The sequence below is a fragment of the Maniola hyperantus genome, chromosome 18 (assembly GCF_902806685.2).
Source record: "Maniola hyperantus chromosome 18, iAphHyp1.2, whole genome shotgun sequence".
NCBI classification, from domain to species: Eukaryota; Metazoa; Arthropoda; class Insecta; order Lepidoptera; family Nymphalidae; genus Maniola; species Maniola hyperantus.
In genome coordinates, this window is record NC_048553.1 from 9,992,694 (window position 1) to 10,012,824 (window position 20,131).

General features: G+C 39.2%; 1 protein-coding gene across 6 annotated transcripts in view; it reads right to left on the bottom strand.

Annotated features, from left to right (window-relative positions):
* Atpalpha (sodium/potassium-transporting ATPase subunit alpha) overlaps positions 1 to 20,131 on the bottom strand; it is a 94,678-nt gene that overhangs the window by 27,487 nt on the left and 47,060 nt on the right. For 2 of the 6 annotated variants that reach the window (XM_069504517.1, XM_034978010.2), the window contains exon 2: positions 4,599 to 4,703. The exons of 3 other annotated variants lie outside the window; for them this stretch is intronic. In XM_069504517.1, coding sequence (XP_069360618.1) covers positions 4,599 to 4,607 — 9 coding nt within the window. In that variant the 5' untranslated portion in view covers positions 4,608 to 4,703. Of the gene's footprint in view, positions 1 to 4,598; positions 4,822 to 20,131 lie in introns of those variants that run through there. One more of the 6 variants, XM_034978009.2, reaches the window with a different exon arrangement.

The following is a 20,131-nucleotide window of genomic DNA, read 5'->3' on the forward strand; positions in this document are numbered from 1 at the left end:
TTTTGTGATAAGGGATGTTAAATAATTATAATAATTATTCTCATGACAATAACCGATTGCAAATGACAAGAGGTCCGCGGGGCGATTGTCTAAAACCTGCATCAATCATTATTACAATCTCAATTGTTCTGATTGGCTGAATTTGTGCGATTCTTGTTGGAACAATGAGCAACAATGCATTGTGGCCAATAGTGAGCGAGCATTAACCAATCAGAGATGATTGCGATCGTGACATTGTAGCTGTCAAACAACCGCGGTAGGGCCACAGGTCAACTAATTATATTATCAAAAACAATAAAATTATTTGAAGATTACTTCAGATGCCATAGTAATTTTAATTCTTTAAAGGGCACCTTTTGAGTTGGGACCCCAACGTTTATCGGTTTTTCGAACTATGTACCCTACCCATTGCCACTTCAAATTCGCAACCCGTTAAGCATAGCTCGGTTACTCTGGTTCCTACGGATCTCCTCATTTCCGATTAGATCACGTAAAGAAACTCCAAGCATAGCTCTCCATCACCCGCTGAGTGACTCTAGAGCTTTCTTATGAGGCCCATATTTAGAGACCATGTCTCGGATCCATAAGTCATCACTGGCAATACGCACTGTTCGAAGACTTTGGTCTTCAAGCACTGAAAATTTTCGGACGAGAAGACATCTCGAAGCTTCTCGAACGCAGCCCACCCGAGTTGGATTCGACTGGGCTGCGTTCGGGAATCATCTTCAAGCTCTATTTCACTATTGGAACATCATCCTATTGGACGCCCAAAATGCTTGATGGACGAAGCGTGCAGAAACCCGCTAACCCTCAGAACAATTTAAGAATCCATATAACAAATTACGGAACCGATAGAATCCGAAACTTGCATCTTTCTGGGTATGGCGCATCTGAGCATTTCTGAACGTTAGACCATGGTTTACTCAATCCTCAGTTGCGAAATTGAAATAATATCTTCAGATATGTTATGAGAATATGTATTATGCCAATGCTACTAAATGGAATTAAAAGTCGCTTAAAAAGACTTAAAAAATTGTATCCTCAGAAGATCCGATTAGGGTGAAGCGGCGTAAGACAGGCTTGAGTGAGGGCTTTTAGTAATCGGGAGACAAGATCTTTTTTGGGTCATTGGGGCAGCGAAGTACCTTCATTATCATCTTACCTCAATGTGGTAAAGCTTTGGAATTTTGCTTGCTTAGAAACATCTTTAAAAGTGTCGTGTAAGAATCTCGTGTGACACATTGACATACTTCAATTGAACTAAACAGAGCAGATATTTTATTCGCTGTTCTTATATTACTCAATACTTCAATGCTGTATGGATTGTATATTGATATGAATGACAGTCTATCACTGGTCCTAAATATAGAATGTTAAAAATAGCACGTGCAGACAAAACAAAGTGACAAAACAAAAGAATTCGATAGCATACTGTTCACCAAAAGCAAATGAACATCCAAAAATCTTTCTCTCTAACCGCCGTACTCAGAGTCGCCAATCGTTACTTAAAAGAATGAGTTAAAACGAGACAGATTTATGTAAGAGTCTGAGTCTGATTTACGGAAGAGTATCTGGTCTCGTTTTAACTAAACTTAAGTAACGATTAAGCGACTCTGAGTACGGCAGTAAGCTCTATAAAGTCACTGTTTGTTCAAAGATAAGTACCTATTTATGAGAGTTTAAAAAAATGATAGAAAATGGTACTCAAGAGATTGATTGATGGACTCGAGAATCAAGTTCATCTGGGTGTGATCATTTTTTCAAAAATTTGTAGGTAGTGGGGATTGCCGACTGAAGTGAAAACTGAAAACTATGAACAGTGATGTTTTGAGGGTTTTGTACCTCAAAAGGAAAGAAGGAACCCTTATAATCACTCTGTTGTCGTCTGTCAAGACTCTTCAGGGGGATCAAAATCATGGGCAGGTATAATACTTAGCTCAAGTTTAATCCGCAAACCGTGAAGAGGTAACCTATATCACAAAAAAATTAAAGTGTGTTTCTTGTACGATGGTATGGTACGGAACCTTTCGTGTGCGAGTCCGGCTTGCACTTGACCGGTTTTTTTATTATCACCGTCGAATCTGTTAGTTACCATCATGTCTATCGATGATGATTGCTAGAAAATCCTGGTACCTATAAGTCACGGGTTTTTTATTTTTTTTTTTTATTTTGTTTATTTGAAAGTATTCAACAGCGTAAATACATAATTATTATTTAAATTTAAATCTAGGTATAACAGAAGGCCAAAAGAGATTACTTAAAATTTTGCGCTTATGACTTGTCTACGGAAACTTAGTTTTTTACTTGGTTAAGATTATTTCGGACAAAACGTTTCGTAGAACAAAAACGTAATGTTACTGAACTTTTGGACTCCTTTTTGGAAGCTTCGTTTCATTCAGCGTTTTTTGTGTTGCGAAATTTAAGGGTTCCATCTACGTTGGTAGCCAATTTTTCGTAACCAGCTACGAAATAAGATTAATTCGGCTTTTCGTAACTGGTTACGAAAAATTGGTTACCAACGTGGACGAAACCAAGAAGGAATTTGTCAGGAACAACCACTAAAGATTAGTACGTGCTACCATCGTAAGAAGTACCTAATGAAATTTCTAAAAAAAATGCATTTATCTCATATCAAAATTGACAAAAGAGTGTTATATAGATAGATTTTCTTCCAAGATTAATATTGTATATGAGCTTTTGTACTTACAAGACCAGACACGAAATCCCCATAACAATTAGGAGGGATTGTTAAATCTTAAACTTGGACTACATCAAGCAATCTGATTGCTAGGCCGTTATGAATAATAGTTTGTAGAGCAAAATTAAATTCAACGATCCAATCAAATTACTCAGAGCGTGCTATTGTCATAAAGATACAAGAAATGGAAATTGTAGTTTCAAAGTTACAAGGATTCACATACAAATCTTTAAATCCGTGTAACTTTAAAACTAGATATTTTACGGAAATCTGGCAAACCACAGACACATATAAGTTTCTAGAACGTGTCTACAAAATTTAATCGAGTCTGATTGGTTAGTCTTTAAATGAGGACCAAGCTATGTTTGTACGGAGAGCATTGGGGAGCGCGCTTGGGAAACTATATTTTTTATTCATATAAGTTGGCCCGTGACCGGAATTTCTCCTGGTGTTAAGTGATGATGCAGTCTAAGATGGAAGTGGGCTAACCTAGGGGTATGACAGTTTTTATTAAACCCATGCCCCTTTGGTTTCTATACGGCATCGTACCGGAACGCAAAATCACTTGACAGCACGTCTTTTGCCGGTATGGTGGTAACTAGCACGGCCGAAGCCTCCCACCAGACAAAAAACTTCCCTGGCGCAATGGTAAGCGCTGTGGTCTTATAAGCGGTAGGCCCTCCTAAAAACAAAACTGCTAATACAGTTCGTGGGTTGTAAGTTGTGAACTTCAAGGACTTGGTCTAGCAGCCTAATTGCTCGGTGCGTGCTATCGTCATGAAGGATAAAGGAAATACTCCAATAGAGCGACGGCACTCTATGCGATTTAAATGACATAATGACAAGGCAATTTTCTAATAAACCCCCGGTGCTCTTATATCTAGCTCTCGTGTCCGAGCCGTGGCCGCCTCTAGCGACAACCTGTTTAGCTACTTCCTTCGGGACACCTTGCGAGGATTTGCTCTAATGGTCGGAAAAAATCCAGACTACGAGTACGTTTGAATGAATACTTTGTCCTTAGAGTTCTTATTCACGACTACTGTAATTATGATTGAATAAGTTATGACCTTTTGTTCTATTTGAGCGACATCGCCTTGTGGTACCACTTATCAGAAAGGGGAAGAGAACATTTTATACATTTTGTGTAACTATGTGTAAATTTACGAATTCGTTTAAAGGGAATAGTCGTTTGTTAGATCTCTGCTTACACATAATCCAAATGAAATTGTTAAAATTATGCTAACTTTCTAGAACTAAAAGAAAGTAAGATGCCCAATTGAAACAGATTTATAATTCAAGGTTTCCAGGATGTTACGCGAAATAATTAGAAGATTGTATGTACGAGTGATAACATATGAGAAGACCACAAAGCGAAGTGTCTCGCGCCGCACAGATCGATACGAGTTGTTACGCAACCCGACTGCCGTGGTATCCGACACATTTCGCTCCTTTTACATTCTATGGATGCATTACATATCACATTGATCTACTTATTCTAGTACGAGCTTTAATGATACTGACTGATGAAATTAAAATGTTGCATGACTTTCTAAGAGCAGAACTCGAAAAAGTTTTAACACTAGCACTAATTACAAACGTGAACTATCTCTCTATAGAATACACTAATTGGTGCGCAAGCTATGACAATTTCGGATGTAGAAAGAACAAAGACAATGAGACGTGCAGATGAATTATTATATTTCGTAAAAGTACGGGACATGCCTAGAAGCAAGCACTTTACAGAAGCAAACGACGACTGATGTAAATCACGCAACCTACGTGGACGTCTTCCGCACTCACTGCCGGCTACATGCACTCACATCTTCACGAAAGCACTGCTGCCGGAGGATCGCTATTCGAAAGGCCCAAACAAACACTACTGCAAGCGCACTGCACTCACCTCGCCCATTTTCGCTAGTCTTTATGCAAAAGGCGGATAAAAGAGCAGACCGCCCTCCGATCTCTTCTGTGTTCCTCGGCGGAATGAGGTGGGTCGTCGCTAGTTCTGCAAAAACGGAGACCGTTACGGCTTCCTCGTATCAACGAAAAAACTAAAATGTGTGCGCTTCCACGTAGTCCCGTCGCACGGCACTGGGGCTATGTCATTATGGTACGAAACTAAAACCCGGTATGAGAGAAGTGCACGGGTGGAGGAGGCGCGTAGGGCGCGTCTTTCGGCGGCCTGTTTCGGGCGGCGACTGAGGCCGGGGCTGGCGCGTATCGAGCCGACAGCGCACTGACGTCACACTGCGTCACGACGCCAGCGCCGCCGCCACCGCCGCGCGCAGCCGCCCGCCCGCCTAACCTTCCACAACCGGCACGCTGACACGCCGCGCGCCGCTCTGCCGGCGCTTTCCGCGCACGCACCGGCTTATCACTAGCACCCTTATCGCGTACAATAGAGCCTCGAGCACCCAGCGTTTTATCAAATGACTCCTTCGTAAAGCTAATACTTAATGCTACTTATGTAAAAACCTTAACTTTTTTTATGACCGCTTTTCTTCAAAGCGGCGGGACGCTGTCATCAACCCAGCTCGAGTATAATTTTGAATACTTTCTTATAGGAAGGAGACAGGCAGTCTCCACCCAGCCACTGTAGCTAAAAATCCATAGCTATTACTAGATAAATATATACTTATAGCTGTTGTATCAATTAATTACAGAACAAAATTGGTGTGCTTTATCCAAAACTGTTTTACATCAATTTCAACCTATCCTGTTTCGGCTTTTGTATGTAATAAATGTCAGATATATTTTTAGACGTTAGATGGATAATTCAAGACATCAGTGGTCTGCGAAGCAATTTGATGGGTAGAGCACACATTTGCGGTTATTTTATGGCATTCGCATTACGATAATGCCTTAACATCAGCAAATAAATAAATTGTAGTCGTATATTTTTATAGCCTACAGGTCTCGTAAAGCCACGTCACGTTTTGTTAAGCTTTTATTTAACTTGCCGTGTTAGTATGCACTCAAATCTTGCAACTAAATATACCAGTTCAATATGGCAAGGCCAACAGTTGTGTTTTTCAATTTTTCCAATTATATTTTTTCAGATTTGTCTAAATTTAGATTGGGGGCGTTGTTTTTCTTCGCAAATCATTAAAATTTTCGAAACTAAATCTAGGGCGAATTTACTTGTTCGCGAAAGCAAGACACTTCTTAGTAGGTACACTGTATTTAGGTATTAGGTAATACACCTGCAATGACAACCTTCACAACTGCCGCCTGTTGTGCCAGATCCTTTTTACCACGCACATGCAAACTGTGGAATCAACTCCCTTAGGCGGTGTTCCCATTAGATTACATGGGGTTGTTCAAGGGTCGGACCAACAAATTCCTGAAAGGCCGGCAACGCATTGGTGGATCCTCTGGTACTGCAAATGTTCATGGGCGGCGGTAATCACCTAACTTCAGGTGACCCGCCTGCTCGTTTGCTCGCCATTTTTATATTTTAAAAAAACTAGAAGTAAAACTTACTATACTAAACTTAGTATTACTTCGAGACTTCACATTGTATGAAAATAAAATGTATTGAAGTGTGAAATAAGTAACTTTATTCATATTAGCGTTGTAAAATTAGTTGGTAAGTAATCAGGTCAGGTTTTTGATATGTTCAATATGATGGTTTTTGATCCCGGAATGGTCATTGTAATGTAATATTTAAAATATATGTTTGTTTTAAAATAAAAAATATATATTACATATTCTGTGTTTGGTCTAGTATTTTCTAATCTAGAAGACCCAGAAGTTAATCAACGTATCAACTCTGAAGGATAGTGCCGATGCACGAACAACATATTTTATTGACAGAAAGCATAGGCAGTACCTAAAGGGTAAACTATTTATAAATAATCGATCATGAAAATTGCATCGGGTTCTCGGAATATTCGAGTACAATGGATGCCTTACTCGATTCGTGTCATGGATATACACGGTGGGGGAGTTTAATGGAAAATAGTGCAAAGCTTTCGCGTTTCAACTTCCTATACAACGCGATTTACTGCCATGCGGTCACTGGATTATACAATTTACTTTTGAATTTATATTGAACTAGATGATGCCCGCGACTTCGTTCGCGTGGAATTCGGTTTTTAAAAATCCCGTGGGAACTCTTTGATTTTCCGGGATAAAAAGTAGCCTATGGCACTCTACAGGTCATTTTTATTTTTTTATTTTTTAGTATTCTATATTAGTACTATTGTAATATACTAGCAAGTAAGCAATTTACAGTATATTGAACTATGAATCGTTAGTTGAAAGCATTATAACTATAGGCATGCAAAAAATCACGTCAATCCGTTGCTCTGTTACGACGTGATTGAAGGACCAACCTATAAACCAACAAACCGTGTGATGGGTAGTGATTACTAGATGATGCTCGCGACTTCGTCCGTGTGTCTTTTGATTTTTTAGGATTCCGTACCTCAAAAGGAAAAACGGAACCCTTATAGGATCACTTTGTTGTCTGTCTGTCTGTCGGTCTGTCGGTCTGTCAAGAAACCTACAGGGTACTTCCCGTTGACCTATTATCATGAAATTTGGTAGGAAGGTAGGTCTTATAGCTGACATTTTGGGAAAAATCTGAAAACCGTGAAAAAAAATTAAATTGTGGTCATGAACTACTAATTAGTATTTTCAATTTATTTTCGAAGTAATTACTATATCAAGTGGGGTATCATATGAAAGGTCTTCTTCACCTGTGCATTCTAAAACAGATTTATTTTTATACATCATAGTTTTTGAATTATCGTGCAAAATGTCGAAAAAATACGACTGTAGTACGGAACCCTCAATGCGCGAACCTGACTCGCACTTAGCCGGTTTTTTAATGCAGAGGGTTCTTTGATTTTCCGGGATAAAGTGTACCCACGAAATTTAAAAACCTTAAACGACGTGAACGAAGTCGCGGGTATCATCTATTTGGTACAGAGATAGCTTGCATCCCTAGGACGAACATAGGCTACTTTTTATACCGGAAAATACTCATGGAATTTTAAAAAACCTAAATCCACAAGAACCAAATCCGTTACATATAATCGGAGCGATAAGTGGAAATTGTCACAAATAGATATAGCCTAGTCATAGTCAAGTCAGTGCCGTGGCCCCGTGGGGCGCCAGTGGCACCGGTCAGATATTAATTTCCGCCACTCAACGTTCGCCCTCGCGCAATCACACGTCAGCAAATACAGACGGACCCTGGGGTATAACTACCGGTCAGAGTACTGGCAGAGTGAGCTCAGTGAGTGCAGAGTGGGGAAACTCGGTTTGATCCTGAATGGACGATAAAATAAAAAATAAAAATCTTTTTTATTCGAATAAACTTTTACAAGTACTTTCGAATAGTCGGATGCATCTACCACTGGTTCGGAATGCCTTTCAATATGTCAAATATGTCAAATAATAGGCTATGGTGACGTAAAATCAAAGAAAAATAGGTTTACTTTTGGGCTATCGGCGTCATATGTACTACCATTCGACGCCTGCAAGTGACGTCGAAGCCTCGACGTTTTGTTAGAAGCTCCCCAACTGTCGCGAACTATGCTATTGTTCGAAAGACATACATTTGCAGCAAGGAAATATATTGCAAAGTGTACTAGCGATAAAACGCCGCGGGTCACGGGTGTCACCAAATGGCAGGTACGAGTATTAATTTCCGGTACATTATCACCCTCCAAGACACGTCAGCAAATATAGATGTAGTAAATAAGTACCTGTATATTAAAAGGTTTGTCATATTATATAGAACGCGTACATGGAGACTAGGCATCAATAACGGTGCTATAGTAACGTCATATATTATTATTTTTTAAAATAAAAAAAGCAAGCAAACGAGCAGGATTCGTTGGAAGGATCTGGAAGCTCACCGCACTGATATTCCACGAAAACGATATGTGATTAAAAGAAAGGGTTACAACCGTCTCCTTTCGTCAAAATCCGTTAAACGAACGGGCCGTGGAAAGCTGGCAAACAGACAGACATACACACTTTGCATTTATAATAATAGTAGGTATGGATTACATTCTGAGGCAGCACAAAAGTCAGTTCACCACTTTATTGAGACTTAAGTACTTGAACTTAAATTATTTTAGTTATTTCGTATTTGATATAATAAATTGAATAACTACACGGTCGGTCGCAAGTTCAATTTGTTGAATGAAATAAACAACTCAACTAATAGGTTGACTATTTCAATTTTCTAGTTAGGTGGGTATAGGTATGCTTTGTAAATACGGCTATTGTATTACACGTTCGTACATGTATTTGTTAATTGTACAGGTCACAGTCTATTACATAATACCAGTGCCTCAAGGTTGCGTGGCAATGTAATATTAACACATAATAAATAATTCACTTAACTGTTATAGGCAAGGGCTGTGTGAAGGTACCTTTACCCTACGATACTTGTGCACGTACGGTCTACTTCAAACGGTACTTCATGTCGAATAAAGTTGAAGTTGAAATAAGAAGAATGAAGATTTATAATAACTTATTTGCTTTTACTTATTGCTTGAACGTGCAAATCAATACTAATATTATAAAGAGGTAATGTTTGTAAGTTTGTTTGAGTGACATAGACTATATTTTATTATCAGAAAAGTTATAGATCCCTATGAAATTGCAATAAGGTACCCATGCGAAGCTGGGGCGGATCGATAGTAAGTAAAAATTCATATTGTTTTACATTTTCCAATAAGGAAAATGCTACAAGGGCACTCTGAAAAAGCGGTGATAGCACAGTGGTTAAGACGTCGAGCTCAGTGACGGACGGGATTCGATTCCGGGCACGCACCTCTAACTTTTCGGAGTTTAATAATTCACAAGTACTAATTTTGTAAGAGGAAAGATTCGTTTGTTCCTCAATCGATAAACCATGGAACTACTGAACCAATTTTGATAATCTGTTCACCATTAGAAAGCTACTTTATTCAAAAGTATAATACGTAAAATTTAACTTTTCACGAGCTATTTTACATACCGTCTTATTTAAAAGGTGAACATAGAGTTAAAATGGCGCGTGAGAAGACATTTTGTACGGACTATAACATCACTACCCATATTATAAATGCGATTGTTTGTTGGTCTGTGGGTTTGTTGGTTTGTCCTTTAGTCATGTCGCAACGGATCGACGTGATTTTTTGCATGGGTATAGTTGAAGACCTCAAGAGTGACATAGGCTAGTTTTCATCCCGGAAAATCAAAGTACTCCCCCGGGATTTTTAAAAAACCTAATTCCACGAAACGAAGTCACGGCTAAAGTCTAGTTAGAAACATAACATACACAAAGCGTGTACAGAATACCGGTTTAACATTAACAATAAGATCCTCTTAGAGGTTTAATGGCACACTTGACCTTCTATAATGACCCCTCCTATCACGCTCCCCTCGTCTTACTCCGAGGCTGTTGCCGTTATCAGTGACAGCTAAATGCGGCGCGAAAAGCGACAAAAGACAAAATTTTCATGAACTTTATTTTAACACTAGCGACCTGGCTTCGCACGGGTACACTTACAATTTTTGTAGGGATCTATAATTTTTTTTCAAAATAGAATATAGTGGGCTATAAGTAGGCTCTGAGTGACGTGTAGGTGTCTCTCAGAAATAATGTAGCTTTCTACTGGTAAAATAACTTTCAAAAACGGTTCAGTAGTTTCAGAGATTACTTCTTAAAACAAACTTACAAACTTTACCATTTTATAATATTGGTACAGAAGTATAGATTAGTATAGATAACAAAGGTACAACTTTCTTCTAAACAAACCGACATAAAGTAGGAATTTTGTTTAACATTTACATCATCAAAATTCTGTAGGTACACTACCAATCTGGATAGTTTCAACTTTAAATAAAATAGGGCTCACAGTTGAACGCATATCGGTTCGCGAGCGCAGTGTGTCCTGCTATTGTGAGTGTTTTTCATTTCAGAAGGCCTACGCTGGAATTTTAAACAAAAGAGTTTTCTCATTTTCTCACCAGTAGTCTCTCAGTGACTCTATTGTGTCGAATATATTTTTATTACCAGCAGATGTGTACCACTGCGTCAGTGTAACTGTAGATAACTAGAAAACTAATAGACTAAACAGTACTACTACTACTATATACTAACATAGTTTTTTAAGCATTATATGTGTACTAACAAAATATGGGTCTTTGTTGCCTTATTAAATAAAGAATTAAATTAAATTAAATTAAAAGCCAGCGCGAGCCAGACCTTTATTTTATAAAAGCTGAAAGTTTCTCTGCTTGTTTTCCCCAACACTGGGAGAAGCGTCACCCCGTACCCCGATTGTCATGTCTACCTGACGCGTATTGTACATATATCGTAAAGGTACACCTTTTGTCAAGATCGGGTCAGCAGTTGAACCGTGAAAAGGCGACAGATAGAAAGACATAGTACTTTAGCATTTATAATATATAGTAGGAACGATGGAGTCATGATAGAAGATGCAAGCTACCATCTCTGTGCTAAATTGCGTTAAGATTATTACTATGATATATTATTACTGTTTTTTATCCAAGCACTGCGTGCTACTGTTTGTTGATCCGAATAAAAAAAAAAAAGATTGGTTCAGCGGTGGAGAAGTGATAAAAGGACTGATAGACATTAAGGATAGTTAGGTCAACAGTGATAAAACATTACTACCATGCTGAACATTACTTCTATATTGAATTGAATTGAACTGTTAAGTTATAAAACACTGGTACAACCATTGAATTATTATGTACGGTACAACACACTGAATATTTTCAGGCATTATTCAATGAGAAGACTCAACGAGATTTGTATAGAAGATTAATTAGGTGTTTTAAAGTGACGTTAAAGATTAATTAGATGTTTTATAGTGACGTTAATGTTTTCGTGAAAGTCGTTTCAATGCGGTGAGATAAGATTGTTTTAAAAACCATCACTCAAAGAGCTTTTTAAAGAACGCTATGAAACTTATAGTTACACTAGCTTATGCTCGCGACTTCGTCCGCGTGGACTACAAAATTTCAAACCCCTATTTAACCCCCTTAGGAGTTGAATTTTCAAAAATCCTTTCTTAGCGGATGCCTACGTCATAATAGCTATCTGCATGCCAAATTTCAGGCCGATCCGTCCAGTAGTTTGAGCTTGTTTGATAGATCAGTCAGTCAGTCAGTCAGTCAGTCAGTCAGTCAGTCAGTCAATCAGTCAGTCACCTTCTCCTTTTATATATATATAGACTAGCTTATGCCCGCGACTTCTTACACCTTTTTTACCTGTTATCTCCCAAAGCCACCATGATCCAAACTTCATAGTCGCTGATCGTTCTTCCCTGTGTTGGGGACAATACGCAGATAAACTTTCAGCTTTTATAAAATAACGAAGGTCTGGCCCTCACGGGCTCTCTCTCCATTATTTAAAGGTAAATTTTGTAGTGAAATGTTTAAGTTGATACGTACTTTTTGACCTTAAGTTTTGATTGGTTCTCCTATAAACAACAAAGTCGTAGCAACACTTTTTGTCAAACTATGACCTATGAGTTACAAGGACTATACTACTCTACGTAGAGTGAGTGATATAACTATGAACTGTTTATGTATCTAGTGACGACGTATCTTTTCACAAAGGAAGGTGGCATACTTCATCTTAGAAATATATCATCAGTCAAGTAAATCTCCTACTTTCCAATCAAGCGGTTCTAGAAATATCTAGCGCAGTCTAATATTTTCAATCGCCTAAAAATGATTGTAATATCATAAACCGTTCATTCAAGTTCAAGATTAATGTAAACCTGCCTTCATTTGAAAATCTTAGACGCGGCGCTAACTTATTAATATCGTGTTATTTACTGTTCAATTAATACTAGCATAGACGATAAAATAATCTCAAGCATTATTTTACAGGAACTTATTGCCTATCTCTAGGTAGGTAGAGAGATACCTATAACAAAGTTTCCGTTCCCAATCCAATTATATCCGAAACTAAGTTCCACTAGAAAATCCAGTTTCTCTCCGGTGTAGATAATTTTGTTTGATGTCGGAGGGATTTCGCCCACGGCCGCCGGGTAAATAGTAAATACACCAATCAATAGCACGATACGTTAGTGGCTATTAGGATTTAGGACATCTAACAAGTACGCATGCACCGAATTGGGGGCTTTCCCGGGCATTAGGTATTACGTTAGCCGCTCGATTTTATGGGGAAAATATTTTAATTTAATAACCTATTTATGTATTTGTGTCTTGTTCATCACTGTGTGTATCTGTTTGAAAGCGCTATCTCAAAAAGTGCTAAACTTTTTTTATCTATTTGGGTAGATATCAGTAAGCAGATTGACTTAATCCTGGAGAAGCCAATACCTTGACTAACTAATTAGTCACTATAGACACAGATTAGCACAGAGTTGTGATTAAAAAGAACGGAAAAGCCAGGCATCAAGCTTTTTGAAACTGCTCTTAGCTCTGTTAACTAACACCATTAAATAAAGCTTTAATAAAAGTAATGGGCATTTTTTTCATAATGTTACAGAGTATAGCGCATACAGTTTGAAAACTCACTCGCCATTTTTGCTCTATGTGTCAGTGTTATGTCAAAAGTACGATTTTAGTCCCCTAAAATCTAACCGTACTTTTGATACAACAGTTGACACATAAAGCAAAAATGGCGAGTGAGTTCTGAAAATTTATGCATTATACACACAAGTGTTTATAATGCGCTTATAATATGGGTGATGACTGTCCTCATGACGTCAACCTTTTACACTGTTTTTAGTGAATACTTTAATTAAAGCCTAGTACTTTCGAGTTTTAATGATGCTCCGCAAAGCCGGTGCACTTCGGAGTAAATAGACACGGCAGTAGGTCAGACTACACTCGCGAGATAAACTGTGCGAAATGTCCCACTATCCTACAAAAATATACTGAAAAGAAATGTGACATGTCAGCGATCTTGAACCCAGTGGGACTAACGCCCGTTTTTCCTCTGTGCTAACACGGAAGTTATGATTATCACATTGCTATTATCGCTATTGTTGTAATTTAATACATATTTACCAAATCGTGGTAAATAATAGTATAATTACTATTTTAATATCAATACCTACAACAATATATCGACAACTCTTCCCATTTTTTATTTTTTTAATAGACTAGCGCTTGGCTGCAATCAGACCTGGGTGGCAACTGGCAAGTGATGATGCAGCCTAAGATGGAGCGCGCTTGCCTAGAAGATACCTATTCACTCTTGTCTTGAAGGTACCCATATCATAATTCGGTGGGAAAACTGATGCTGGAAGGGTGTTCAAAATCTTGGCGAATCGAATTAGAAATGAAGAGGCTTCGTACGTATCCGGGGAATTTCGACTACTATTCATACAAATAAACTATTTAATTTCATTTTATTTGAAGGAAAAAACTTGTTTCCTTCAGCTAGTGTTTGTATTTATGCCTGCCAATGTACTCGTAGGCGAAGTCTCGCTAGTGTGGCTGTTTTCAAATTTTTGTTCCAAACTCTAGTTGACTGTCTTGAACTGTGACACTACCGAGTACGAATTGGTATTGGTATATAACCAAAAATTTGAGATAGGGCCACATGCCCTCAGTTCACAGTCGATAATCAAGATCAACTGATTATTTTATGATGCAATTCGTCCACGTGGCCTACACAAATTTCAAACCCCTATTATACCCCCTTGGGTTGAATTTTCAAAAATCATTTCTTAGCGGATGTCTACGTCATCTGCATGTCAAATTTCAGCCCGATCAATCCAGAAGTTTGAGCTGTGCAGTGTGCGTTGCGTAGTCAGTCACTTTTTCCTTTTAAAATAAATAGAGTTTAAAACGATAATATAATTTGATTTTTTGCTCCCGCCGCGGCCAAATTGTTTTATTGGTATCTTTTTCTCGGCGCATCTACATATTATAGTGAATTATTATTATTAATCTATCCTTTTCACATTTTTGTTAAAAATCATTTTCGTTATGGCCCCTTAATCCGCTACTGCAGGAAAAGAAGAGTCATTAAATGTCAAAAGGTGACTGAGGAGAACAAAAAGATTATGAGCACCGATAAATTTAACAAGGTAGCGTATGCACGGTTCTGATCCGTCCACTAGTTTGAGTTGTGCGTTGATAGATCAGTCAATCAATCAGTCAGTCAGTCAGCTTTTCCTTTTATAAACTTAGATACTTAACATCATAAACAGACAATTTGATATTAGACACAAGGCAGCGAGTAGCCATTCCTATCGTGGGAAAAGTCTGCTGATATGTAAGTTAACTTACTGTATCTCTTATCACATTGGTAAGTTCCTACTTTAGGCGGCTTACTACAGTCATTCATCATCATGATCAACCTACCACCAACCCACTACTGAACACGAGTCTCCTCTCAGAACGAGAAGGGTTTGGCGATAGTCTATCACGCTGGACAAATGCGGATTGGCAGACTGTGAGAAAAAGCAGTCTCATATATCTTACAACACTTGACATGAAAAAAGAGTAGCTCTTATGTAAGGCGTTAGTAGCAGAGACAAGGCAACGGGGTAGTCAGTCCGACCGCGTGAAAACTCGCCTGATATGAAAATTCGTCGTCGGGCGGTATTTGGGCGTAGAGTGGGCGGCGCGTGGTTCGGGGAGGGGGCACGAAGGCTCTATTTGGGTCACCCGGGGCTCCCCACGATCAATACGCGAGAGCCGGCGCGCGCCGCTTACCCTCTTACTAGCGCCGCCTTGCCATATACCTAACGGTCTAAAAGGTCTCTCGCACTGGTCCATCGACATTAATTATTATATTAATAGTTCTTATAAGCAGTATTGGCAATAATGACGTAATTTCGGCACGCTCGTAAACGCGCGACATGGCGACACGCACCTAAAGCCAATCACGCACGAGCGAAAACTCGCTTATAAATCGTTTATACGTGCGGCCAAGTCGTATAACTCAAAATGGCTTGAGTGAACATATTGCTTGTATAATCCATACTGAAAGTCCCTCTGTCTACTAGCTTTTCACGGCCCATCCGTACTTATAGCCGATTTTGACGAAATTTTGTACAGAAATAGCTTGCATAGCGGAAATGGACATAAGCTGTAATTGATCCCAGAAAGTCAAAGAATACTCGATTAAAAAAAACCCTAAATCCACATGGAAATTTTTTTGGGCATTATCTTCTTGATACAGAGATAATTTTCATCCTGGTGACGGACATAGACTACTTTTTTCCCGGAAATCAAAGAGTTCCTACTAGATAAGCTACTCTAATTCCTGTCAGGAAAAGCTTTAAAATTGGTGGCGATAACAATTTATCGTAAACGGTCGAAGTAATACAGGGAATGTCTGCGAAGTCCCAAAGAAGAAGCAAGAAGAAGAACGTCATACAGGCGCACGCGTAAGGAACTGAATGAAAACTAATAGAGAACACGCACAAAAGACGGAAATGTCAAATTGTGGAAACCAGCCCAGGGAGAAGAAATAAAGAAGGAACTGAATTAAGCACGTTAACCTGTAGCGAGTGATACCAACTATGTGACGCGGCTGCCACGTGTTTCTTAGGTTGAAGGACTTCATAGTTTCTTGTATTATACTCTGATCAGGGAGACGAGCTAGTAGGGAAGTAAAAAACCACACACGGTCGCAGATAACGGATAAAGGGCGTGTTCATATAACAATAGGTAACTATGGTACTAATGAATTAAAGGAAAGTGTATTGAACCTATAATAATTTTTGAATTTGTTTTAAGTAGATATATTGCACGCCAGAAATGGGCAAACTGTGAGCCGTCAATTAACAACAAGACCTTGTATTATATCCCCGCCAAGCAATGGATACATGAATTTCAACCGTATGTCAAAGTTCGGTAAGGCCGAGTTTAAGTTGTTATCAAAAAAGACGCTGCGACTCGGTCTAACTCCATTCCGTAGGTACAGTAAGTACCCGGCAGGAAATATTGTACACCGAACTTTAGAATGAGATTTCGGTTTCGTAGAACGTTGTCTCTGTCGTTGAGACCGACAAAACGTCACATAGATATGAATGACAGAGACAACGCTCTACAAAGCCGAAATCTCATTCTAAAGGTCGATGTATATATAATATTTCTTGCCGGCTCTGGTATATCCGGCTAAGTCTCCAGAGTCTATAAATGGTATATAAGTAGCTTATCGTTTAATACCGATACCGATCACAGCCAAGTACCTCCTGGCTTTTAGGATCGATATGAAAGTTGATGGCTGGATGACCCGCCCTGACGTTCAAGTAAGATTAAAGACCCCGTCCAGCTTATGTCAAGACGGTGTCTTCCGTACATAATAGCGGTATTATAAAGCACTGTTCAAAAGAATTCATTATTATAAAATCTCGAAGCAAGAACATCCATATCCATACCAATATTATAAATGCGAAAGTGTGTCTGTCTGTCTGTTTGTCTGGTAGTTTTTCACGGTCCATCCATCCAGCTATAACTAGCATCCCGGCGAAACTCAGTCTCAGAAACTCAGTTTTCCAACGGCATTTTTAAAATCCCTAAGTCCACGCCGGACAAACTTGCGGGCATGATGCCTTTGGTACAAAGATAACGTGCATCCCGGAGAGAGATATCGGTTACTTTTTATCCCGGAAAAACAAAGAGTTCCCATGGGATTCAAAAAAGTCGACAGTCGACACTTACGCGGACGAAGTATCGGGCATAACTGGTGGTGAAATAAAAAAGAAAACAATTTACGAGTCTCGGAATGAAAACTTGTAAATTGAAAATTTTACCGATCTGAACTTTGTGAGCCTGAATAGAAACGCGAACTAAATAGAAAAGTTTTCCAATACCTAGATTAAAAAAATATTGATTTCTCAATTTATAAGGTAAACTAGATGATGCTAGCGCTACGCGACTTCGTCAGCGTGGATTTCTATTTTGTTTAAATCTCGTGGGAACTCTTTGTACGGGATCAAAAGTAACCTATGTCCGGCCCCGGCATGTAAGCTAACTCTGTACCAAATTTCATCAAAACCGGTTAAACAGTTGGGCCGTGAAAAGCTAGCAGGCAGACAGACACACTTTTGCAATTATAATATTAGTATGGAAGTATGGAGAGTTAGTTTTTTAATTACACTTTTACATATTAATAAAGGCGAAAGTTTGAAACTCTTTGGGGAAAAAACCCCTCCTTTGGGCTTCGCCGCAGGTGGGTGAAAAGTAGTCTTAGATGTCACTCTCCAGACCCTTGGCTATAATGATGCGAAAAATAACGATCCGTGTAACTAATTGAAGAACAAAAGTGTGATAAATGGTATGCCATTCCGCAGGCACCATTTGTTTTCCGGGATAAAAACTAGCCTATGTCGATCTCCAGGGCTTTAACTAAATCCACGCTAAAAATCACTTCGATCCGTTTCCCCATGGTTTCCCCGGTGTGACGTGATTGAAGGACAAACAAACAACACACAATTTTGGATTCAGCTGTGAGAACAAGGTAAAGAAATAAAATCTCCAAATTTTTAGCAATAATTCTCATCTCTAATTCACAGTCATAATCGATATCATGATATCGAAATATAAAAGTTCTAGGCGAATATCGAATAAAATATTCGGTTATTCACATTCGGTAGACTTGATATTCGGAGCAAGAGAGGCATAATAAATCAGAGCTGCTTAAAACTCAAGCGGCTCATATTTAAAGCGATGAAAGCTGGAAGCTCAGAAACTTAAAACTTAAGTTCAAAGGAAAATCGTTTATAATAGTGTGGGCTCATTATTGAATAATGGGCCAAATTAAGTTGATTTACGGCCCGTTCCTATATTCAACTTATCTGTAATCTATCGATAGCATACCTATATAATCTGCGACAGGTTGAGATGGCAATCAGGATATGAGGCAGGGGGACGCCCCGCACACCCGCACGTCATCCGCGCTCGTCCGAATTGGGTTGGCGCGGGGGCTGGGCGGGGCGTTCCCTCCCCGATTGCCATCTCGACCTGTCGCTTACTACTTGGCTTGGTTGGCATTTTTTTTAATAATTTAGCGTCGACTATAAGCGAACGCCGCGGCTGTTTCCGTGTGAATGTCGAAAAATTGGACTTTATTTCTTGTCTATATTTTAAAGGGAACCCCTGTGCGAAATTTCAGCTTTCTAGGTCCAAGTATTTGGGCTAAAATTGATGAAAATCAGTCAGTGAGTGAGTCAGCGATAATAACGCGGTGGGTTGAGTGCCTCTCAGATTCTCTCTCAAAGGCACGCCCCGACTGAAAACCGGGGCCGATCTTACAAGATACGAAGAAAAAAAAAAGACCAAAATTATAAACTGCAAAGTCAGCCATCCATTTACCTACTAGGTTCAACTTTGCTTGACGAGCGCAATTGAGTAAAATGCAAGAGATGAAATAGTACGCGAGAGGTCGAAATGACAATCGGGGAGGGAACGACCCACAAACCCGCACAGCCCCCGCGCTAACCCGGTGCGGGTGATGTGCGTGAAGTGATTTTAAAAAAGTTCGCTAGGTAGGCCTTCTCCGATCTGTTACTAGGTGCAAGTGTTTTTGGCTGGGCGTTGATGAAAATCAGTCAGTGAGTGAGTCAGCGATAATAACGAATTGGGTTGAGTGCCTCTCAGATTCTCCCTCAGAGATACGCCCCAACTAAAAACTGGGACCGATGTTAAGGACCAAGATAGGAAGAAAAAAAAAAAAACCGGCCAAGTGCGAGTCAGGCTCGCGCAATGAGGGTTCCGTACTACAGTCGTATTTTTTCGACATTTTGCACGATAATTCAAAAACTATGCTGCATAAAAATAAATAAAAATCTGTTTTAGAATGTACAGCTGAAGACCTTTCATATGATATAGTGACTTACTTCGAAAGGTGAAAATACTAATTATTAGTTCATGACAACAATTTAATTTTTTTTGTGTGATTCACGGTTTTCAGATTTTTCCCCAAAAGTCAGCTATAAGATCTACCTACCTGCCAAATTTCATGATTCTAGGTCAACGGGAAGTACCCTGTAGGTTTCTTGACACACAAGACAGACAGACAGACAGACAGACAGACAGACAGACAGACAGACATACAGACAGACAGACAGACAGACAGACAGACAGACAGACAGACAGGCAGACAGACAGGCAGACAGACAGACAGACAGACAGACAGACAGACAGACAGACAGACAGACAGACAACAAAGTGATCCTATAAGGGTTCCGTTTTTCCTTTTGAGGTACGGAACCCTAAAAACCAAATTATAAACTGCAAAGTCACCCATCCATTTACTAACTATTCAACATTGCTTGGCGAACGCAATTGAGTCAAATGCAAGAGATGCAATAAGAGAAAAATACAAGTGATTAAAAAAAAAGTTTGGTAGCTACGCCTCCCTCACTCAGGAGTCTGGGCCCACCCCGCAAGCGATTCGGACCGAACAAGAATACTCTAGTGGAGAGTCGAAAGCTATTTCAGTGCCAAGAGCTAGAT